This window comes from Peromyscus leucopus, chromosome 22 (assembly GCF_004664715.2).
Source record: "Peromyscus leucopus breed LL Stock chromosome 22, UCI_PerLeu_2.1, whole genome shotgun sequence".
NCBI lineage: Eukaryota > Metazoa > Chordata > Mammalia > Rodentia > Cricetidae > Peromyscus > Peromyscus leucopus.
The window spans coordinates 3,473,387-3,494,196 of NC_051081.1; the positions used below are offsets into that span (position 1 = coordinate 3,473,387).

General features: G+C 55.7%; 2 protein-coding genes across 3 annotated transcripts; one reads left to right on the forward strand and one right to left on the reverse strand.

Moving 5' to 3' along the window:
• The first annotated feature begins 60 nt into the window (after positions 1-60).
• Positions 61-10,811, forward strand: LOC114687909 (adenylate kinase isoenzyme 1). 2 transcript variants are annotated; one of them, XM_028862532.2, is made up of 6 exons: positions 61-385; positions 1,089-1,288; positions 2,425-2,538; positions 8,122-8,316; positions 8,829-8,954; positions 10,377-10,463. In XM_028862532.2, exons 1-5 carry the CDS (start codon positions 325-327, stop codon positions 8,895-8,897), a joined length of 639 nt encoding a protein of 212 aa, XP_028718365.1. In that variant the 5' UTR covers positions 61-324; the 3' UTR covers positions 8,898-8,954; positions 10,377-10,463. The 2 variants fall into 2 exon arrangements, with proteins under 2 accessions (XP_028718365.1, XP_037053751.1); XM_037197856.1 differs by lacking the exon at positions 8,829-8,954 and having other exon boundaries at positions 10,377-10,811.
• Positions 9,847-20,593, reverse strand: LOC114687906 (KH-type splicing regulatory protein). The gene is made up of 18 exons (XM_028862527.2): positions 20,198-20,593; positions 18,150-18,246; positions 17,609-17,647; positions 17,277-17,316; positions 16,078-16,127; positions 15,869-15,940; positions 14,649-14,706; positions 14,274-14,448; positions 14,084-14,182; positions 13,772-13,870; positions 13,580-13,682; positions 13,006-13,251; positions 12,771-12,931; positions 12,581-12,690; positions 12,317-12,405; positions 12,031-12,231; positions 11,884-11,961; positions 9,847-11,789 (listed from the first exon to the last, which is right to left on the reverse strand). The coding sequence occupies exons 1-18, from the start codon at positions 20,447-20,449 to the stop codon at positions 11,512-11,514; spliced, it is 2,247 nt and encodes a 748-aa protein (XP_028718360.1). The 5' UTR covers positions 20,450-20,593; the 3' UTR covers positions 9,847-11,511.
• Positions 20,594-20,810: the final 217 nt, after the last annotated feature.

The following is a 20,810-nucleotide window of genomic DNA, read 5'->3' on the forward strand; positions in this document are numbered from 1 at the left end:
ACGGCTCAGGTCCCGCGGTGCGTCCTGGGTAGGGTGGGAACGGAGTCTTCTGGCGGGCGCGTCCTCGGCACTCTTGCGCATGCGTCGGCGGGCTCGGGAAGCGGGCGCGGAGGCCGCGTTGCCGTAGCAACCGAGGCGGGCTCCGCGGGAGGATTCCCGGGCTGCTCCCGGGCGGGGCCTGGGGTTCCGTTTCCTCTGCGCCCCGGTGCCTGGGAAATCCCGGGCATCTTGCAAAAAAATGAGCCCCTTGTGACGTAGAGTGGAGCCCGGGGGATCGGGGCCGGGCGGGGACCGGGTCCCCGCGTCCCCCGGCATGCGGGCGGGATGGGTCTGTGCGAGTCCACGCTGCCCCAGATGGGCAGAGCTCTGAGGCCGCAGGAGAAGGGTAACGTGGGTTTACTGGGCTAACGGGAGGGGGCGTGGGGCCAGGCATCCCCACTGTCGGGGTGCGCACACCAGCCCAGCACGGCGGGAACGCAGCTGCGCAGCCCCACCGTGGACGATGACGAGTAGTGGAGCCAGTCTCCGAAAATGGAAATTACGGCTTTAGAGGAAGGTCTCGGAGACAGGCGGCCCGCGGGACGCCCAGGAGTTGGTTAAGCGGAGGGCCAGGGGAGACGCAGACACTGAACCATAAACTGCTGAGCCCACAGACGTGCGTGGTAGCTGAGACATTCATTTCTTCACCATCCGGGGCCGTGCGCCCTGCCTTACAGAGGCTGGCTAGGAGGACCAAAGCGAGTTGAAAGGGAGGGAGAGCCAGGGCTGACGACGGAAGACACGGGGGTCTGAGGCAGGGAGAGGAAAGGGCAGAGGCTTTACCCCAACGTGCGGGAGGTATGACTGGAGGCACCAGCAGGCAGGAGGAACAGGACCGCACGGTGGGCGGAGCAGAGTGAGTGCGGCTGGCTGACTTTGAGGGCTTTTCCCCTTCGTTATCTGTAAAATGGGGCGGTGGAGTTACTGAGGTGCTCCAAGGAGGTCTGTGCACACGGCTCAAGAGAATCCCAGCAGTGGGATCCTTGGATGCGAGACCAGGGTACCCTAAAGACACGCACTAGGACCCACTGTGTCTTTCCTGAACCTAGATGTCCTGAAGTCCCCCCTGATCATCTTCGTGGTGGGCGGCCCTGGCTGTGGGAAAGGCACCCAGTGCAGAAACATGGCCAGCAAGTACGGCTTCTGCCACGTGGGGCTGGGCCAGCTGCTGCGGGAGGAGGCTCAGAGGAGGACCCCGCGGGGCCGCCAGATCCGGGACATCATGCAGCAGGGACGCCTGGTGCCCACGGTGAGAGTTCACGGGAGAGGAGGCAGGCCAGGACCGAGTCCCCAGGGAGCCAGGGTGTCCTGGCCGGGCCACCGCCTCGTCCTGCTCACACTCATGAGAAGGCTGTGAGGTGGGGCCGGTTAAGGGCACCTGCTGCTCCGGCCCTCGATCGATCGATCTGGGTTTGGTTCCCAGCACCCACACGGCAACTCTTTGGGCCTCTGAGGGCTCTGCATACACGCACAGTCATCCATGTAGGCAAACACTCATACAAATAAAACTTTACCCCGAAAAGGTCCCAGTGAGGGCAGTGGTGGAGGTCATTTGGTAGAGTACTCATCTAGCATGCACAGTCCTGGGCCCCATCCCCAGCACGGCAGAAACTTGGTGCATCCTGGGAAACCCAGCACTCAGGAGAAGGAGTTTGGTGGTGTCTGTGACCACATGCCAAGGACCGGAGAGACCGAACCTTGGGGAAGGCACTGGCAGCGCAGCCTGACACCCTAGTCAGTCTCTGGGGCCTCTGTGATGGAGAGAACTGACTGCTGCAGGTGCGCCTCCGGCCCCACACCTGCTGCGGCACATGCACCACCCTCCACAACTAGACAAATAATAGAGGTATAATAAACGTGTGTGTGAGTGTGTGTGTATGTGCGCACGTGTGTTTTCTTTTTTCGAGACAGGGTTTCTCTGTGTAGCCCTTGGCTGTCCTGGAACTCACTCTGTAGCCCAGGCTGGTCTAGAACTCACAGAGATCCTCCTGCCTCTGCCTCTGAGTGCACCACCACCATCCAACAAGATCGAATAAACTTTTTTAAGAGTCCAGCCTAGAGCCCCGCGGTGGCACACTCCTCTAATCGCAGATTTGGGAGGCAGAGGCAGTCGGGTCTCTGTGAGTCTGAGGCCAGCCTGGTCTATGAATTCTAAGACACTAAGAATTCTAAGGGCTGCACAGAGAGGCCCTCTTTCAAAAAAAAAAACAAAAACAAAACGAAAACGAAAAGCCTACAAGCAGAAAGGAAGTCACTGAGTCAGGCGCTGCTGGGTCCTGCTTCTGTCCCACGGGAGGTCCAAACCGAATGACCTTCTAGCACCTGGCCCTCCGGGGTGGTGGGTCCCGGGCACTGAGTCCTGAGTCAGTGCCCTTTCCTTCCCAGGGTCTCATTCTAGACATGATCAGTGACAACCTGCTGTCGCGTCCGGAGAGCCGCGGCTTCCTCATCGATGGCTTCCCCAGAGAGCTGGAACAGGCCAAAGAGTTTGAGCGGATTGTGAGTGCCCCACCCGACAGTGTCCTTGGTGTGTGTGCCTGCGTGCAGGTTCCAGACTACCCCTCTCCCAACTCCCCTTAAAGCCTTAGTGGATGATGGGTGAGAGCCTGAGCTGGGAGACCTTCCTTCCTTCAGGCCCAGGCCGGTCTCAAACTCATAACTAGGATAGGCTGACCTTGAAGTCCTAACCTTCCTGCCTCTGCCTTTGGGGTGCCAGGATGGCAGGCCTATGCCACCACACCTGGTTATGTGCCCAGGGTGGAACCCAGGGCTGCGTGCTGGGCGAGCCCTCTGCCCGCCCTGCGCCCCCGCCCCCCACCCCTACCTCGGCCTGCACATGCGCTGTAAGGATTAGAAACAGCGCTTGGAGGCACAGGCCTGTCAGCCCAGCACCGGGAGCCTGTGAGGCAGGAGGATTATGATTTCCAGGCCAGCCTGGGCTACATGTTGAGTTCAGCTGTCTCAAACAAACATTAAAAATTGAACAAAACAGGGGCTGGTGAGGAGCTCAGCGGTTAAGATCGCGGACTGTTCAGTTCCCAGCGCCCACATTGTGGCTCACAACCACCTGTAACTCCAGTTTCAGGGAATCCCATGCCCTCTTCTGTCCGCTACAGGCTTCTGTGTGTCTATGGTACACATAAACTCACCCAGGCAAAAGCTTACACACATACACACTTTTTGTTTGTTTGTTTTTCGAGACAGGCTTTCTCTGTGTACCGCTGGCTGTCCTGGAACTCGCTCTGTAGACCAGGTTGGCCTTGAACTCAGAGATCCACCTGCCTCTGCCTCCCGAGTGCTGGGATTAAAGGCGTGCGTCACCACCACCTGGCTCATACACATTAAAAAATATATTTTTTTAATATTAAAAAAAAACCAAACAAACAAAAAACTAAGGTGGGGAACCAGGGGAAGGTACTGCTGGCCTCCACACTCACAAACACGTGTACAAAAAACAGGGGTGCTGATGGTGAGAGCTGATGGAAGATTCTAGAGGGTGAGTTTATCCATGCAGTGTTGCCAATGGGCTCAGGAAGCATTCCCACCGCTGTTGCCATGGGGACGGACGTGCAGGCCTGCGTTACCAAGCCAGTGGTTTTATGAGAAGCTGGGAGCTGGGCAGCAGAAGCAGCGACTCCCCGCCCCCTTGTTTAAATATCGGTCACAAGTGCTTAAAATGTGAAACTGTGTAACCCAAAGGGAACTGTGGGCTGGGAGTCAGGGTGTCTCATGCAGACTCCAGCTCTCTACCCAAGGATGCTCTTGGTGTTGATGTCCTGCCTCCGCCTCCCAGTGCTGGGTTGACAGTGGGACAGCACTGTCCAGCTGGCTTGTGTTTGCTTTTGCTGTTTCTGGAGACAGTGCCTCTCTGTGTCGCCAGGCTGGCCTGGAAGTCCCTGCAGTCCTGTCTAGGCCCACTGAACGCTAGGGACACAGGCGTGCATCATCACAACAAGCTGTTGACTGGACAGGTAAAAGTTAATTCCTTTTTTGTTTTTAGATATTTAAATTTATGCATATAAGTGTTTTGCTTGCATGTCTGAATGTCCACCACAGATATGGCTGGCTGGCCCCCTTTGAGATTTAGGTCTGAAGATGGTGTTGGGTTCCCTGGATCTGGACTTAGAATGGTTGTGAGCCATCAGGTGAATGCTGGAATCAAACCCGGTCCTCTCCAAGAACAAGTACGCTACCACTGAGCCCTAACTATGCACTGTACATGAGTGCACTCTATAATACACACAGAATAATTTGTCTTTTTTTTTTTTTTTTTGGTTTTTCGAGAGAGGGTTTCTCTGTGTAGCTTTTCGCCTTTCCTGGAACTCACTTTGTAGACCAGGCTGGCCTCGAACTCACAGAGATCCGCCTGGCTCTGCCTCCCAAGTGCTGGGATTAAAGGCGTGCACAGCCATCGCCCAGCAAATCTTTGTCTTAAAGACTTAAGAATGAAGCCTGGTGGTGCTCTAACATCCCCTGAATCCCCTAGTGAGGGGCTGGGGGTGTGGTCAGGGTGGAGCCCCGCCTAGAATCCCCAGTGAGGGGCTGGGGGCGTGGTCAGGGTGGAGCCCTGCCTAGAATCCCCCAGTGAGGGGCTGGGGGCGTGGTCAGGGTGAAGCCCCGCCTAGAATCCCCCCCCCCTGAGAACTGGGAAATGTGCCTTAAGCATAGATTTCTTGCCAAGTGGTGGCAATGCCTTTAATCCTATCACTCGGAGGCAGAGGCAGGTGGATCTCTTGAGTTTGAGGCCAGCTCAGTCTACAAAATTGTAGGACATCCAGGGCTACACGGAGAAGACTCCCTATCTCAAAGTAAGAGAGAAAGAAGAGGGAGGAAGTAGAGATTTTGGCTGGAAAGATGGCTCAGTAGTTAAGAGTACTCAATGATCTTTTAGAGGACCTGAGCTCAGTTCCCAGCACCCACTGCAGGTGGCTCTCAACCGCCTGCAACTCCAGCTCCAGGGCACCTCACGCCTCTGGCCTCTGTGGGTTCCAGCACTCATGCACAGCACACACACATACACATGGGTTTAAACAAATATTTTAAAAAACGATGAAGAGGGACCAGTGAGATGTCTCAGCAGGGGAAGTGCTTGTCACCAAGCCTGACAATCCAAGTTCTCTCCCTGGAATCCACGTAAAGTTGGAAAACAAACTTCACCATGTTGCCATCTGACTCCCACACATGCCTCCCCCTCCTTCCAATAACAGTAAAAGGAAGGAAGGAAGGAGCGAGGGAGGGAGGGAGGGAGGGTGGGAGGGTGGGGAGGGAGGGTGGGAGGGTGGGGAGGGAGGGAGGGAGGGAGGGAGGGTGGGGAGGAAGGGAGGGAGGGAGGGAGGGAGGGAGGGAGGGAGGGAGGGAAGGAAGGAAGGAAGGAAGGAAGGAAGGAAGGAAGGAAGGAAGGAAGGAAGGAAGGAAGGAAGGAAGGAAGGAAGAAAAAGGATGAATTACCAGAACCATACATGCAGGTGCCATGACTGTCAGAAGTCTGGGCAGCAGGTGACTTCATTGCCTACAGGGAGGGGCCAGTGGAGGGACGGGGGCAGAGAGAACCTCACCCTTTTCCATATTTGTCTTACGCACTCTGCACATGCAGTGCCCACCACTGCAAATCAAGCCTTTGGTTGGGAGGAGCTGGGCTTGGAGGGCAGAGCACTGGCTTCCGATATTCCAAGCCCTGCGCTCCATCCCCAGGGCCTGTGTAGAAATAAAACCTCTGGCTGGGCGGTGGCGCACGCCTTTAATCCCAGCACTCGGGAGGCGGAGGCAGAGGCAGGCGGATGTCTGTGAGTTCGAGGCCAGCCTGGGCTACAGAGAGAGTTCCAGGAAAGGTGCAAAGCTACACAGAAAAACCCTGTCTCAAAAAGCCAAAAAAAAAAAAAAAAAAAAAAAAAAAAGGAAGTTTTGGGTTTGCCCAATAACTGGGCAAGCTTTAGTGAAACATTTCACTATTAGGATAAGAATTTGTGCCTTATCAAGCTGATGAAAGAAAATGCTGGCCGTACTTTCAGGAGGGGAGGCTAAAATCTTTTTAGATTATGGATTAGCCTATAGAAAAATGTCTGCCGTAAATCAAACAGTGAAGGGGAAGATGAATAGGAATCTCACTTACACAACTTAAGTAAAACATAGCTCTCTGAACAGATGAAGATAGGTCTCTTCTGTATCCTGGAATCTAATCAATATTTATATAAATAGTTCAGCTATCATTGGGCTTAAAAGGGCTTATTGGGAAATGTTATCATTTTTACTATTTTCTACAGAGAAAATATTTTACTGTTTAAAATAACCCTGGACTTTTGAATTATAACCTGTTTTTATGTTTAAAAAAAAGAAATAAAACAAAAAAGAAATAAACAAACAAATCCCCCCTCCCCCTGGAAAAAAAAATGAACCCCCTGGCTGGGCAGTGGTGGCACACGCCTTTAATTCCAGCACTTGGGAAGCAGAGGCAGGCAGATCTTTGTGAGTTTGAGGCCAGCCTGGTCTACAAAGCGAGTCCCAGGACAGTTAGGACTACACAGAGAAACCCTGTCTTGAAAAAAAAGACATTTCATTAGTGTCAGCTCAAGGATGTGTAGAAGATAAATCACCTTGGTGGTGTCCCTGTCCCTGTGGGAAGCAAGAAAGCAGGCCTGGGGTGCACACCTGTCATCCCAGCACTGAACTGGGGAAGTGGAGAGGATGAATGGGGTTCAGGGTCACCCTAGGTACATAGGGAGTTCAAGGGAAGCTTGAGCTTCATGAGACCCTGTCCAAAAGAAAAGAAACAAAACAAACACAAAAACCCAAACGGCTAGGTGAGGTAGCACACATTCAACCCCAGCACCTGGGGGAACAGAGGTAGGTGGATCTGAATTCGAGGAAAGCCTGGTCTCCATGGCCAGTTCCGGGGCTATATAGTGAGACCCTATCTAAAAAGAAAAAAAGCAAACTGGAATAACTCAATAAGAGGCTTTATGATATCAGCACTCAGGAGGCAGAGGCAGGAGGAATGTACATTCAGCACCAGCTTTGAGTCTATAAAATGATCCTGTCACAAAATAAGTAATTAAAGGAATAACAGTAAATGAAAAAGAACAAACCCAGTGTGGCTGTGCACGCCTGTGATTTCACCACCTGGCATTGGAAGCAGGATCAGAGGTCCATATCAGCTAGGGTGACATGAGCCCGTCTCCAAAAGCAAACCAAGTGCTAGCCTTACAAGTGTGCAGGCCTGAGTTCCATGCCCAGAGCCCACATTAAAAACCTGTGTGTGGGGCTGGAGAGATGGCTCAGAGGTTAAGAGCACTGGTTGCTCTTCCAGAGGTCCTGAGTTCAATTCCCAGCAACCATATAGTGGCTCACAACCATCAATAATGAGATCTGGTGCCCTCTTCTGGCCTGCAGGCATACTATATACATAATAAATAAATTAAAAAAAAAAAATGAGGCCAGCCTGGGCTACAGAGTGAGTTCCAGGAAAGGTGCCAAAGCTACACAGAGAAACCCTGTCTCCAAAAAAACCAAAAAAACCCCTGTGTGTGGGGCTGGAGAGGTGGCTCAGAGGTTGAGAGCACGTTCTATTCTTGCAAAGTTTTAGGCCAGTGAGACACTCATAAATCAATCAATCAATCAATCAATCAATCAATCAATCAATCAATCAAGGTTGCAGGCTGCAGAGATGGCTCAGCTCAGCAGTCAAGAGTGTTTTGGGCCAAGCATGGTGGCATTCACTTTCAACCCCAGCCCTGGGGAGGCAGAAGCAGGAAGGCTCCTGTCTCAAAAAAAGGGGGGGGGTTGTTTTTTCTCCTCCCCCCAAAACTGGGTTTCCTTGTGTAGCCCTGGTTGTCCTGGAACTCGCTCTGTAGATCAGGCTGTCCTCCAACTCAGAGATTCATGTGCCTCTGCCTCCCAGGTGCTGGGATTAAAGGTGTGTGCCACCACCGCCCCACCAAAAACGTTTTTTAAACGTGTATAGTGCTGTCTGCAGAGAACTGAAGTTCAGTTCTTAGCCTCTCTCCCTCTCCTCCCTCCAGGCTCATGGTCTCTTGGGAATCTGTGCAAGCACCCTCTCCTCACCCTGTCCTGTTGGTTACTGCCTAGGTGGGCAGGGCCCCCAACATAGTCATGGGGTTTGACTGCTCCATGGAAACGATGGTGCGGAGGGTCCTGCGCCGTGGACAGGTGGAGCACCGAGCCGATGATTCGGAGCCAGCCATCCGCAAGCGTCTGGAGACACACTACACCCTGTGTGAGCCTGTCCTGACCTTCTACCAGCAAAAGAACCTTCTGCGGAATGTGCGTGCCTGGCAGGGGGCCCCTGGGGCCAGCCTGCATCTGCCACTCACGTGCGGCGGCCCCCCCCGCCCCCCCCGTTTGTAATGAGGGAATTCTGACAGGCCTCATGCAGCCCAGGCTGGCCTAGAACTCACATAATCAACATCAGTCTTCTGGGCACTGACAGGTGTGAGCCACAGGATGCGCTCACAGTTCCCCAAAGCTACAATGGGGTGCCCAATGCTGCCACCCGAGTAGCTGTGAAGTCTGGTGCTGCCCACACGTCTGGCTCAGCACGTGCTGGGGTAGAGTTAGTGTCAGCCCAAGGGTCTATGAGATAAGGGACTGGGGAACAAGCATGGGAGACTGCCTTCTCCTGCTCCCTGGACCCATGGAGTCTCCACCGCCCCCCCCCCATACCCATTGCTGTCACCCAGGCTGCAAACCTGCTCTCACATCAGGGCTTGCCTCAAAGGGGTTATGGGAACTTACCATGGACTGCACCCTTGACCCCACGGCTTCCTCTCCCCTAGATCTTGGCTGAAGAAACCCCTGAGAGCATTTTTACCAAGTGCTGCTCAGTCATTGACAGTCTGCAGTGAGGGGCCGATGTCCGGCCTACCCCACACCCCACAGCACACAGGACCCAGGCCTGTGAGGTGAGACCTTGGTGCTAACAGGGCCCCTTTGTGGGCAGACAGGCAGCTAACACGGTCAGAGAGGAACTACCTACCTAGAGATGGTAGCTGTCACTGCGTCACGTGGACCCTGGTCATTTTTGTAGGTGCCAGGGTTTGTTTGCAGGTGGTCTGAGGGCAGCTTTGGGGAATGGGTTCTTTTGTTCCTGATGCTGTGGCCCCTCCCCGTCTGGCTGGGGTTAGAGGAGCCACTGCACCTGACTTTGGGGCCAGCTCTTTCACCTGCCATCCTCCTGGCCTTGACTTTGATCACAAAAGGTAATTTCACAGGCTGGCACTGCCTCAGGATGCCAAGCATCCCAAGTAACTTCTAGTGCCCTGGGCATCCCTCACCCAGGCTTAGCTCTACTTCAGTGTTAGCCATGCAGTTTTGACCAGTGCTGCTCGCTCACTGACAGTCTGCAGGGAGGAGGCAGGGAGCGGCCATAGGTGTGCAAGTCAAGCCCGTGCCCAATGGGATGCTTGCACAAGGCAACCTTAGTGACAAGTGCAGCCACATCCATGGGAACGTGGCCCCGGGGATCCTCCTCGGTGCCTGCTTTCCCAGCTCCCAGAGGGAGAGTGCAGACAGCTGGGCAGGCTTCCCACAAGGAAGGGGACTGAACAGCACTCCATCCTCTCTGCCCCGCTCATCCTGCTTCCTCTACAAGCACAACCCGTGTACTGAAAAGGAGGTTAGGAAAACTCGCCTGCAGACTGCCTCCTAAAAAACAAAGACAAAATCCCCGCAAGAAGCTGTTCACCTCCAGACACCACCACCAGGGTTATGTTCACAACATCTACACAGGTCATCTGCTTCAGAAGATAACTTGAAGGGTGGGAGACAGACAGACGGCAGCCAGCAAGACACGGGGAGGTTTTGTTACCATTTATTTGTGAAGTTAAAAACGAGCGATAAAAAGTAAAAACTGCCATACAATTTTTTTTTGTTTTGTTCTCATTTTTTTTCTCAGTTTATCTCATCTTTAACAGATGACAACGTACCAGGCCAGTCCTGGGGTTGGGGTGGGTATAGGGTGGAGCCAGGGAAGAGCAGGGGGGAGAGAGAGAAAGGGCAGAGAGGGGGAGACAGAGAGATGGGCAGGGCAGGAGGGGCCTGCGACACCCACACCTGGTCCAAGGAATGTTCCAACTCTAACTAAAAAAAAAAAAAAAAACACGAAAAAAAGAGATAGCAAGAGTGACTTTCTTTCCTTTTAAAAAGTTTATTTAAAAACAAGAATAGGGCCCCGGGCAGTAGGGAGGAAGTGAACCGCTTCCCTCAGAGGGTGGGCTCAGAGGCGGGGATAGAGATTTATATATTTCTATATATATATCACTTTATAGGTTTGTTCTGCTCTTTGTGATTTAATTTTTAAACTTTTTTTTTTTTTTTTTTGGCAGAGGTTAAATTCTCGCTATTTTCTAAGGCTGGCTCAACATGAAGGATCCCGATTTTGGAAGGAAAAAGATGTGAGACACAGAATGAGAGAGGGACTGCCTCAGCATGAGGGGGACCCCTCCACCCCAGGCGGCCGTTGCTCTCTCACCAAACCAATCAAATATAGAAACCAATAAAAGAAGCCCCCAAATGGAACAAAAATGGAGGGAAAATATGTTCACAGATGAAGTTCATATCCATTTGCTTCAATTGCCTGCGGAGAGGGAGAGACAGGGACAGTCATGGCAGGGGGCGGCTGGGCTGCAAGAGGCTGCCACTCAGGCAGCGGGCCAGGAGGCCGGGCCCAAGCCTGCACAGGCCAGGCAGGGGCTGTGACTGTCTGTCTTGGGGACTCCGCTGAAGTCAGACTGCTCCTTGGTGGAGGAGAAGCAGGAGGAGGAGGAAGAGGAGAAGGGGGGTCTGCAGCAGAAGAAGCCAGAGGCATGGAAGGGGCGCACAAGGAAGAAGTGCCAGGGTGGGGGAGGGGCAGAGGAGGGAGGAGGCGGCGGGCGGCTCGGCGGCGTCACAACATTCAGATCACGGTGTCCCCACAACACCCCTGTGAGGTAGGTTGGAAGGTGGCAACGATCGTCATGCCCACTTCACAGACAAGACCAGGACACAGAGGCAAGTGCACAAGAGGTGGCCTCGCCGGGCAGGGAGGGCCCAGTCCCCTCAATGGGCTCCCTTCCATCCCAGCAGAGCCAGGGCCGCCTGCAACACGCAGTTACTTGGACATGGGGGATAAAGATGGTGGTTTTAAAAAAATAAAAGAATAAAAAAGAACAAAACCCAAAATAGTGATGCTGAGAAGGGGAAAAAAAATAGACATTTTCTTCCCAAGTGGCCAGATTTTGAGCGAGCGGGTTCAGCAACCGGCGTGGCGCTCAGCGCAGTCCCCACTTCCTGCCCCCACCCGGGACACCCCAGCAGTTCAGAGTTCCACCTTTTCGGCCGGTGCCCCCAGCACCCGACAACGTTGCACCAACAGCAGCTGCCGGAGGAGCCTCTTCCGTGAGCCTCTGCACCCAGCGGGCGCTTCCCAGCGGCGGGGCTGTGGGGCTCCGGGAGACTCTGGCCACACGCCCGAGGCTGGCATCAAGGGCACACCCCGCAGGGGAAAGGGTTTCCGGCGCTACCCACTAAGGCAGGATGGACGGTGGCCGGGGGTTGGAAGGAGAAAGGAGGAGGAGGAGGGTGGCAGTTCCCACTTGCCTGCTGCTGTCCCTGCTGGGTGGGAGGTGGCTGCGGGCCACCAGGGCCTGGGGTCTGTCCGTAGTAAGCGGCCTGCTGTCTGTAATACTCCGCCCAGGCAGCACTGTAGTCGGGCTGAGAGCCAGGGGGTGCTCCAGGACCCCCACCCGTGGCCACTTGCGCTGTGGGCAGAGGACAATGAGCTGCTGCACAAGCGGCCACTCCCGCCGCCAGCAAGCCCCCCCACCCCCGACCCCCCGGCCCCCAGCAGCTTACCTTGCTTCTTGTAGTACTCCTCCCAGGCCTTGGTGTAGTCCTGCTGGGGGGGTGCTCCGGGCTGCTGGGGCTGCTGGCCTGAGGAACCGGGTGTTAGGGCGCTGACCCTGTGTGGGACACCCCACTGCTCCCTGGCACTGAACTTACCAATTTTCTTGTAATACTCTTCCCAGGCCTTGGTGTAGTCCGACTGGCCAGTGGGTGGGGGCTGGGGGGGCTCCCCCTGCGCAGGTGGGGCTGCGGGGGCTGGGGCAGGGCCTGGCACAGGACCTGGGGGTTGCTGGTAGTAGTGGGAGTAGTAGGCGGCCCAGGCAGCATTGGGGTCTGCAGCCGCTGCGGCAGCTTTGTCTACAGGAAGACATGTCGGTTGAGGGAGGGCACAGCAGTTGGCCCGGGGTCACCCCCCAACTGCCTATGTGGTGCCGACACTTACTTGGGTCGTGGGGGGCAGGCGGTTGCCACTGGGGGTAGGTATTGCCCCAGCCCTGAGGCGGGTACTGGTGAGGAGGGGGGCCACCGGCACTGCAGGAGAGGAGAGGGAGTCAGGAGAGCCGCTCAGGAGCGTGGGAATGGAAGCCCCTAGCAACATGTAGGGCTGGGCTGACACACAGGACGGAGACCCACAGACTCAACACAGCGCCTCCTGTGCTTAGGGCCGGGGCTGAGACAGACCAGCGGCAAGCCAAGGAATACTCACTGTGGGGGTGCTCCCGGGGGCCCCTGGTTGAAGGGTCCAGGGTTGAAAGGCCCCATAGGTCCAGCAGGGCCTGGTCCTCCAGGGCCCGGTCCAACTGGGCAGAGGGGACCCTGAGGGAAAAAGTGGCAGCTGCGGTGAGCTGACCAAGGGGGAGGGGCACCTTCACCAGCACCCCAGGGAACTAACTCACCTCTATCTTCTCTTCAATGAGCTGCTTTGCATGGTCAATCTGCTGGGGTGAGCCCCGGATGACGAACAACTTGAAGTTGGGGTCCCCATTGGGTGGCAGCTGCCGAGATATCTCCACAAAGGCGCCTGTCTGCTGGTTGATGGCCTTCACGTTCTCACCACCTGTGGGATCACAGCTAGTGAAGGGCTGGCAAGCGCAAAACCAGGCAGGGGAAGGGCAGAGTGAGGGGACTCACCTCGGCCAATGACCAACCCACACTTGTGGGTAGGAATGGAGAAGGTCATCTCCCCTCCAGGAGGGCCCCAGTTGCCTTGGCCTCGGCCCCGGCCCCTACCCCCAGGGGGCATGCCAGGTGCCCCTGGAGGACCTGGGGGCCCACTCCGAAGACTCTGGAGGAGGTCATTGATGATCCGGGCTGCATGCTCACACCGATCTGGGGGCCCCATGATGTGAGCAATCTTCTCGGGGCCTGTCCCGTCATCTGACATCCACACCAAGAAACAGTTACTTAAAGCAAAGCCAAGCTCCCGGACTGTGCCTCAGTTGGAGACCAGGTCCCCTGACCTGCTGCTGACATGTGGGCGGGCAAACAGGCAGCTTGTTTCCCACAACATGCCCCCACCCCCTCAGAGCGGCAGCGTGAGTGTCCTCCCACCTTTGGGGTCCACAGAACTAGCTAAGCTTGGGGAGACAATGGTTTCTAAAAAGCAACTGACAGGAACTGGCTATCAGCTTTCTGCAGGCTCTGAGGGCCTGCCAGAGGTGGGGGCAACGGCAGTGCCTGGGCCAAAGTGGCACCCGCCCCTGACCTTGCTTGAACTGGATGCGAACGCCGGCGTCATTCTGGATCTTCTTGATCATCTCTCCACTCCGGCCAATGACTACACCAACTGAATGCCGGGGTACAGGTACCTAGGAAGCCAGGAGGCACAGGGTCACCTGGTGTGCCCCTAGTTCTACCCTGTTCCTGCTGCCCATCTATCTGGAGTGCTTGCACTCACATCAATGCCTCCACCAACTCGAGATCCGTACTCATTGCGGTCCCCAAAGCCACCCTGGTCACGTTCTCGGAGGATGTCCATCACCATTTCACAGGCTTGCTGTAAACACACCACACTGGACAGTGAGCACAAGTAAGTGTACTGCCCCAGCACCCACCACCTGTGGGCATCCCCCACATTCCTGAGAGCTGTTCACCCCAGGAAAAGAGGCTGAAGGGCTAAGGAGAGGCTGCTGCTGGCAGCAGTCAGGCAAGACCCCAGGGCAGGCCTGACAGTGGAGCCTTCTGGAGACCGCGCTGCCTGGGCACTCACCTGCACTTTGTACGGGTCCCCGATGATCCGCAGTGGCTTGTCCACGTTTGTATTCTGGGAGCCATCCTGAATTAAAATCATCTTCACCCCGGCACGCTCCTGCAATGGTAAATGCCTGTCAGAAGTGGGCTCTGGCAGAGGCCCGCTGGGGACTGTGGGGACTAGTGCTCTGGCCTGTGCCGCCCCGCACCTGCAGCTGTTTGATGGTCTCCCCACCCTTGCCAATGACCAGGCCAGCCTTGCCAGCAGGGATCATGATCTCTTGCACTGTGCCATTCTGACCCCCATTGGCATTATCATGGAACTGTCCTGGGGGTCCTCCACGGCCTCTCGATACAATGTCATCTAGCATCATCTTCGCCTTCCTGAGGAGAGAAGAGGGTGACCACTCAGTGTGCATATGGCGCACACTCAGCTCAGGGGAGCTATCCTGCGGGTGCCAAGGACCTGGGGCTGTTCAGGATCGAGAGGGGTGCCAACTCATCCACCAGCTCTCAGGACACGTCAGGTAGGAGGGACACACGAGTGCCACTGACTCCCACAGGAGACCCAGCTGGGAACTTACTGGACAGACTCAGGGGCTCCAGTCAGGGACACACTGCGTTCAGGGAGGCCACCACTATCTGTAGAGAAGAAGAAAGGTTCAGTGCCCAGAGGGCTTCTGTAGGGACAGCACACTTCCAGGACAGCCGGCAACCCTCTCTGACAAATCATTTCACCCCTTGCCAGGAGACACCTGGAAGGCTGCTTTTTTTTTTTTTTTTTTTTTTTTTTTTTGGTTTTTCGAGACAGGGTTTCTCTGTGTAGTTTTGGTGCCTTTCCTGGATCTCACTCTGTAGCCCAGGCTGGCCTTGAACTCAGAGATCCGCCTGCCTCTGCCTCCAGAGTGCTGGGATTAAAGGCGTGCGCCACCACCACCTGGCTTGCTTTGTTTTTTGAGACAAGGTTTCTCTTTATAACAGTCCTGGCGGTCCTGGAACTTGCTTTGTAGACTAGGCTGGCCTCGAACTCACTGAGATCCACCTCCCAAGTGCTAGGATTAAAGCTGCCGCCACCACCCAGCTAGAAGGCTCTTTTTAAAAAACTCAATGGGGAAAGATGAAACTCAGGAGCTAGACTAACAGAACACCACACCCCCATCACCATAGCACCATGAGGTCAGGGCAAGAGGATGGTGAGGGGGAGAGGGAGATTGCGGAAATCAGTGCAGGGGCTCCCTAGCAGCACCCAGGACCCTGGCTCAAGTCTGAAGGGAGAATCCAAAGCACTCCTGTGGAAGAGTGGAGCAGATCCAGGCAGTCTCAGAGCCAGGCTGACTGCTACTCTGTTTTCTATGGCACTAATCTGCATCCCATGACACTGTAGGTGACGGCACAGAGCCTGCCACCTGGAGAGAGGAGCCTTCATGCCTAAGTCCACATTCCCCTAGGCCACCTCACAAGGTTAAGGGACATGGTCAGGGAGCAAAGATGCTCATCGCCAACTCTGATGACCTGAGTTCAATCTCTGGATCCCACCTAATGGAGGGAGCCACATAGCAGCACAGACATACAGGCCGTCACCCTGAGAGCAGCTGAGCAGAGCTGACCTCTGACCTCCACGGGTGCTGTGGCAGGTGCGCCCCCCACATAAAGAATAGATACAACACAACTAGAAAGTAGAGGAGGGCGCCAGCCACTGTGGCACCTGTTGTTGGTGGCAGTGCTGTGCACAGGTGCAGGAAGCACCCACCCAGCGGAGCCGGCTCTGCACCAGTCTCAGGCAACTTTAGATGGAGGGCCATACCTGGTGAGATCTGGACTTTGCAGCCTGAGTCCTGCTGGATTTTGTTAATCTGCTCACCACCTCTGCCAATGACTGGGTGGGAAGAAAAGAAGAAAGGTGAAGGCCGACTGAGGGGCACCCTGGCCAAGGCTCCCCACCAGCAGTCCCCTTGGACACTACCACACAGAAGCCCCTTGGCCCCTACCCTCGTGACAGGGACCCACACTCACTCAAGCCCACCATGCCGTCCGGGACCCTATACTCTTCTGTCATTGAGGTCCTGTGGGAAGAGACACTGACATCAGCCTCCAGCTGAAGAGACCCCAGCTCTCCTGGACATAAAGTCCTGGCCCTCTGAAGCCCGGGGACTTCTGCACACCCTGCTGCTAACCACCTAGGGGCAACGGCTTCAGGGCCAGAGTGAAGACTGAGGATACCTGTCGACAAGTGGCATGGGCTGTCCCATTTCCTCAGGTAGGAACGCGCACTTGAATTTGGTTTTGGAGACCGTGTTCCATGCAGCTCAGGCTGGCTTTGAACTGATCCCTTGCCTCTACTTCCCAAGTGCCAGGATGAGAGGCATCACCTTGCCTGTGGTCTTTTTGTTTGAGACAGGGTTTCTCTGTGTAGACTTGTCTGTCCTAGAGCTAACTCTGTAGACCAGGCTGGCCTCGAACTCGGAGATCTGCCTGCCTCTACTACCCAAGCGCTGGGATTAAAAGGTGTGCACCACTTGGCCTGAACAATTTCCTTTCTTTCTTTTCTTTTTAATTTTATGTGCACTGGTGTTTTGCCATGGGTGTTGGGTGCCCTGGAACTAGAATAACGACAGTTGTGAGTGGCCATTGGGTGCTGGGAATTGAACCCAAGTCCTCTGGAAGAGCAGTCAGTGCTCTAACCGCTGAGCCATCTCTCCAGCCCTGCCTGTGGGTTTTGTTTTTGTTTATTTGAGCAGGGTACTGGGAAGGGAATCCACACTGAGTGCTCTATTGGCTGAGTTACAGCTTCCCTACCTTGGACATTTCCATACCACACTGACAGTCCAGACTTCAGTAAAAAAGGGGCTCATCACAGAGTTCATCTCATTCTCCAGTCAGTGTCTACTGTATTTCAAGAAACTACAGGCTCGTTCAAAGAAAACCAGTAGCCTGTCCCAACAACCTGGTCAGATTCACCCCAGGCAACCTGAGACAGCCAGACAGCAGCAGACACCCACAGGCTCTGACTACCCATCCAGGGAGCATCTCATCAGTCCTAACCAGTGCTTCTGAGCACTCAGCCCAAGGAAGGGATGGAGAGGCAGGGCAGCGAGGAGCCACGTTTCTCCCATGGCCACAATGTCCCCAGCCTGCCAGCACCCCCTGGCTCCACAGATGCCTCCATGCCAGACCCCAAACCAGAGACAGCAGGAGGCCAGGGAACAGCTTACCTGGGGGGAGGATGGATGGGTCCCAGTTGAGAACCAATTGCTGGGGAGAGAAATTCAAAGCAAAGCCTGGCTTAGTGCCTACCTAGGCCCCACAACCCCAACCCATGATGCCCCCTGCTTACACCAGAGGCAAATGGTACCCACGGCATAGTTCTATGTCTAGATCTCATCCTGAGGGCACCATGGCCTCTCCCTATGAAAGCCCGCCTCTAGGGCTTTTATTTCAATTGCCATAGGCTGGAGGACCCTTAAACCTTCTCAGCCACTGCACACAGGCCTCCTGGACACCCAATGCTCCCAATGCCCCCGTGCCCACACACCAGCGGACTTACAGTCTCCCTGGGAAGCCAGTTTCTTGCTGTCTGGCTGGTCTGTGGATGAGAGAGACTGTCAGATGCGACACCACCCACCCGCACCGCCTCAACCCCAAAGCTGGTGCGGCATGTTCCAGGCATAGTCACCACCATCCCGCATGACAGTCGAGATGGAGGGTTAGGAGGTGCTGGTCCAGAAAGGAACTTGCCCAAGTCACTCACCACCCCAGAGTGACAAAGTTTACTTTCAATGTGACCATTAAACATCACGGATCCCTCCAGATTACAGCCCGACCTACCCAGGGGACAAGTGTCCTGCTTAGGAGCACCCTTGGCGATGCTGTGCCCTGCCTGTGTCAGTCTCCCACAGGAAGAACCTACAGCTTTCCCGTCACAATCCACCTGCCCTTCTCTCAGCTACCTGATACCTCAGAGTGGCAGATGGAACAAAAAACTGGGCGACTCCCCTGTCTTGGCGCCCCACTGGGACCAAGCGCTCCTCTCAGCCTCAGGCTTCCCTCTGGGGTCAAAGCCAGCCACCGCCACCACCAGGAGTTACCTCCATCTTCCAGCTGTCTCTTTTGGCCCCCAAAACTGAAATCGGGAGTGTTGTTATTCACGGTGGTAGCAGCATCACCTCCGATTTTGGCTGCAATCTAGGGTGAGGTAGGAAGTACAGATGAGTTACCTACCACCCCCAAGCAACCCTAAAGTTCACCCCTAGCCTTGGCCTGGAGTGGCTCCCCGATTTCAGGAGGAGTTTGGGTATCAACACTCTGGGAGCTTTTAGGAAAGTCTCCCACGTTTTCTAAGAACTGCAGGCTCCCTGTTCTCCCTTACTGGCAAGACTTGTGCTCACAGGCTATTCTAAGTGCAAAGGAAATAGCAGCTCAGGAGGACAGGATTCCTCGGTCACTTCCCACAAGTGGCCTGGGCAGCAAACAGGACTTCAACTTTCCTGTCTCTCACCTTTGACATCTTCAACAACAACAACAACAACAGAAAACAAACCTGAGATACCTCTGTCAAGCTTCTGTCTTCAAGCACCTGACATCCAGATGACCAAAACAAAAGCCCCTTTGGGACACAATGGAGTTCCAAGTGCACAGAGAGCATCTCCACATTATCCCCAAGCCAGCAAACACACACCCCCAAATCCTGAATTCCGGATCCAAACTACTTCACTATGAAAACCAAAAGTGTGCCAGGCAGTGGTGGCGCCCAACTGACAGCACCCACCTCCAGGGTGAGCTGCACCTTAATCAAGGCATTGTGGGGAATGACCAGAAAAAAGGCACGCTAAACCCACCCCACCTTGGAGGAGGGCAAAGACGACAATGGAGAGCAGTAACCCAAAGGTTCCTCCCACCTCGGGAGGAACCAGTCCTTAGCCCTGGGACAACCCCTGGGCTCCACCATCCATCGTGAGCCTGGGCCATTTAACTTTTAGAACTGACCAGTTGTGAGCAAAGCTGAGCTGGGTCACACCAGCACATGACACTTCTATATGCTGACAACAAAACAAGTCATGTTCCCAAAGGGAGACGGACAATTCTTCTGAACTAATCAAACAGTAAAGAGCAGGCTCCCGTGTCTGCCTTCCCATCTCACTCCAAGGCCCAGGCTCTCCAACAAAGGGTCCTCTCTTTACCATCCAGATCCGAGAGGAAGGGCTTCTCCCCACCCCTCACCATCTGTCCCTTCCTAGGGACAGAAATGGGATGGTTTGGAGCACCTGTCCTGATTGGAAACGGGAGTAGAGGTGTGTAAAGCAAGATCCTCTACCTATAAGGAACTTCTGGAGGGTGCAAGCATGTGCTAAGATGGGTCTCCACCTTCTAAGTATGTGCTCACTCTTGGGAACCCCCGATTCTGAGCCCTCACGTGTCTCAATAGTGGTCTCCTAGCATCCTTGAATGCAACTTCTGCAATAAGATTACAAGCTCTCATGGGTTCCAAGAAGGGGTCTCCTAGCATCCCTGACCTCAGATTCAAAGCCCTCATGAGTCCTAAGAACAGTTCCCTAACAGACTGCAAGTCTTCATGACTCCTAAGAGGGGTCCTCTACTGCAGATCCAGGAGTGGTTCTTGGGGACATCCTCATAATGCCCAAGCTCAGGTCTCTGCAAAACCAGAGGACCTCTTCAAATCAGAAGCCCACCCGGACTCTGGAGTGGTCCCCCAGAATACAGCTCTTGTTTCCTGAATGGAAATGCTGAGTGCAGGCTCGAGGGTGACTCTTGGGGACACTGACCAAGACTGCAACCTTTGTGGGTCCTAAGAGGAATCTTCCCAGGAATGGTTCCCGGGAACGCCAAGGCTGCTACCCTCCTAAGAGAGACCTGATGCAAGTTCAGGAACGGGTCTCGGAGATCCCCAAGGCTGCAATTCCTCGTGTCCTAAGCGGGATCGCCCAGTGCAAAGTCTGGTTCTCGGGGACCCCCCTCCTAGCGCACCCCTAACTCGAAGCACCCAGAGGGTCATCCTCACACCGTGGCGGCCCCAGACTCCCCGCCCAGAGCCCGCCGCCCACGTGACCCTCCCGCGACCCCGCGCGCGCCGCCGCCCCCTCCCCCGCGCGCGCACGCGCCTTCGCGGCCTCCTCACCTGGCGGGCCCGCTGCACGGCGTCGGCGAAGGCGTCCTTGCGGATCCCCGGGCCGCCACTACCGGGAGGCTGCGAGGGGCCCCCGGACGCGCCTCCTCCACCCGGGCCGCCGCCGCCGGGGCCTCCGCCGCCCCGGTCTCCCGCGCCCGGCGGGCCCGGCGGAGGGCCTCCTCCCGCACCCGCGGCTCCTCCGCCGCCTCCTGCCGGCGGCGGCGGGCCGGGCGGGGGGCCTCCGGTGCTGTAGTCCGACATGGAGCGGCGCGGACGGGCCTGGCGCGGAGGCTTCAAGCTGAGGAGGCGGCGGCGGCGGCGGCTCAACGCGGGAACAAGGCCTCGCTCCACACGGCCGCGGAGCACGATGGGAAGCCAGCGGCTGGGAAGACGACGAGGGGGGAAGAGGGGCACCACCTCCTCCCGCCGCCGGCGTGACGGACGGCGCGGGGCAGCCAGTTGGATGCGACTGTCGCTCCGCGCCGACCAATCGTGGGCCGTGGATCCGGGCGACCAGTCAGAGTGCCGCAAGACTCAGGGGGCGGGAGGCGCGGAGTGACTGACGACCATAGGGCTCAATAAACTGTGGGCTGCTGGAGCTGGGCGGGCAATTCGAAGTCAC

Bases quoted from the DNA above. Each gene is read 5' to 3' on its own strand.
- LOC114687909 (XM_037197856.1), top strand. From the start codon at position 325: ATGGGTCTGTGCGAGTCCACGCTGCCCCAGATGGGCAGAGCTCTGAGG. The intron at 2,539-8,121 runs GTGAGTGCCCCA...GTTACTGCCTAG, and splicing joins CCAAAGAGTTTGAGCGGATT to GTGGGCAGGGCCCCCAACAT. The intron at 8,317-10,376 runs GTGCGTGCCTGG...TTTTTTTGGCAG, and splicing joins AAAAGAACCTTCTGCGGAAT to AGGTTAAATTCTCGCTATTT.
- LOC114687906 (XM_028862527.2), bottom strand. From the start codon at position 20,449: ATGTCGGACTACAGCACCGGAGGCCCCCCGCCCGGCCCGCCGCCGCCG. The intron at 14,183-14,273 runs GTGCGGGGCGGC...TTACCATTGCAG, and splicing joins AGACCATCAAACAGCTGCAG to GAGCGTGCCGGGGTGAAGAT. The intron at 12,691-12,770 runs GTGAGTTAGTTC...TTTTTCCCTCAG, and splicing joins TCATTGAAGAGAAGATAGAG to GGTCCCCTCTGCCCAGTTGG.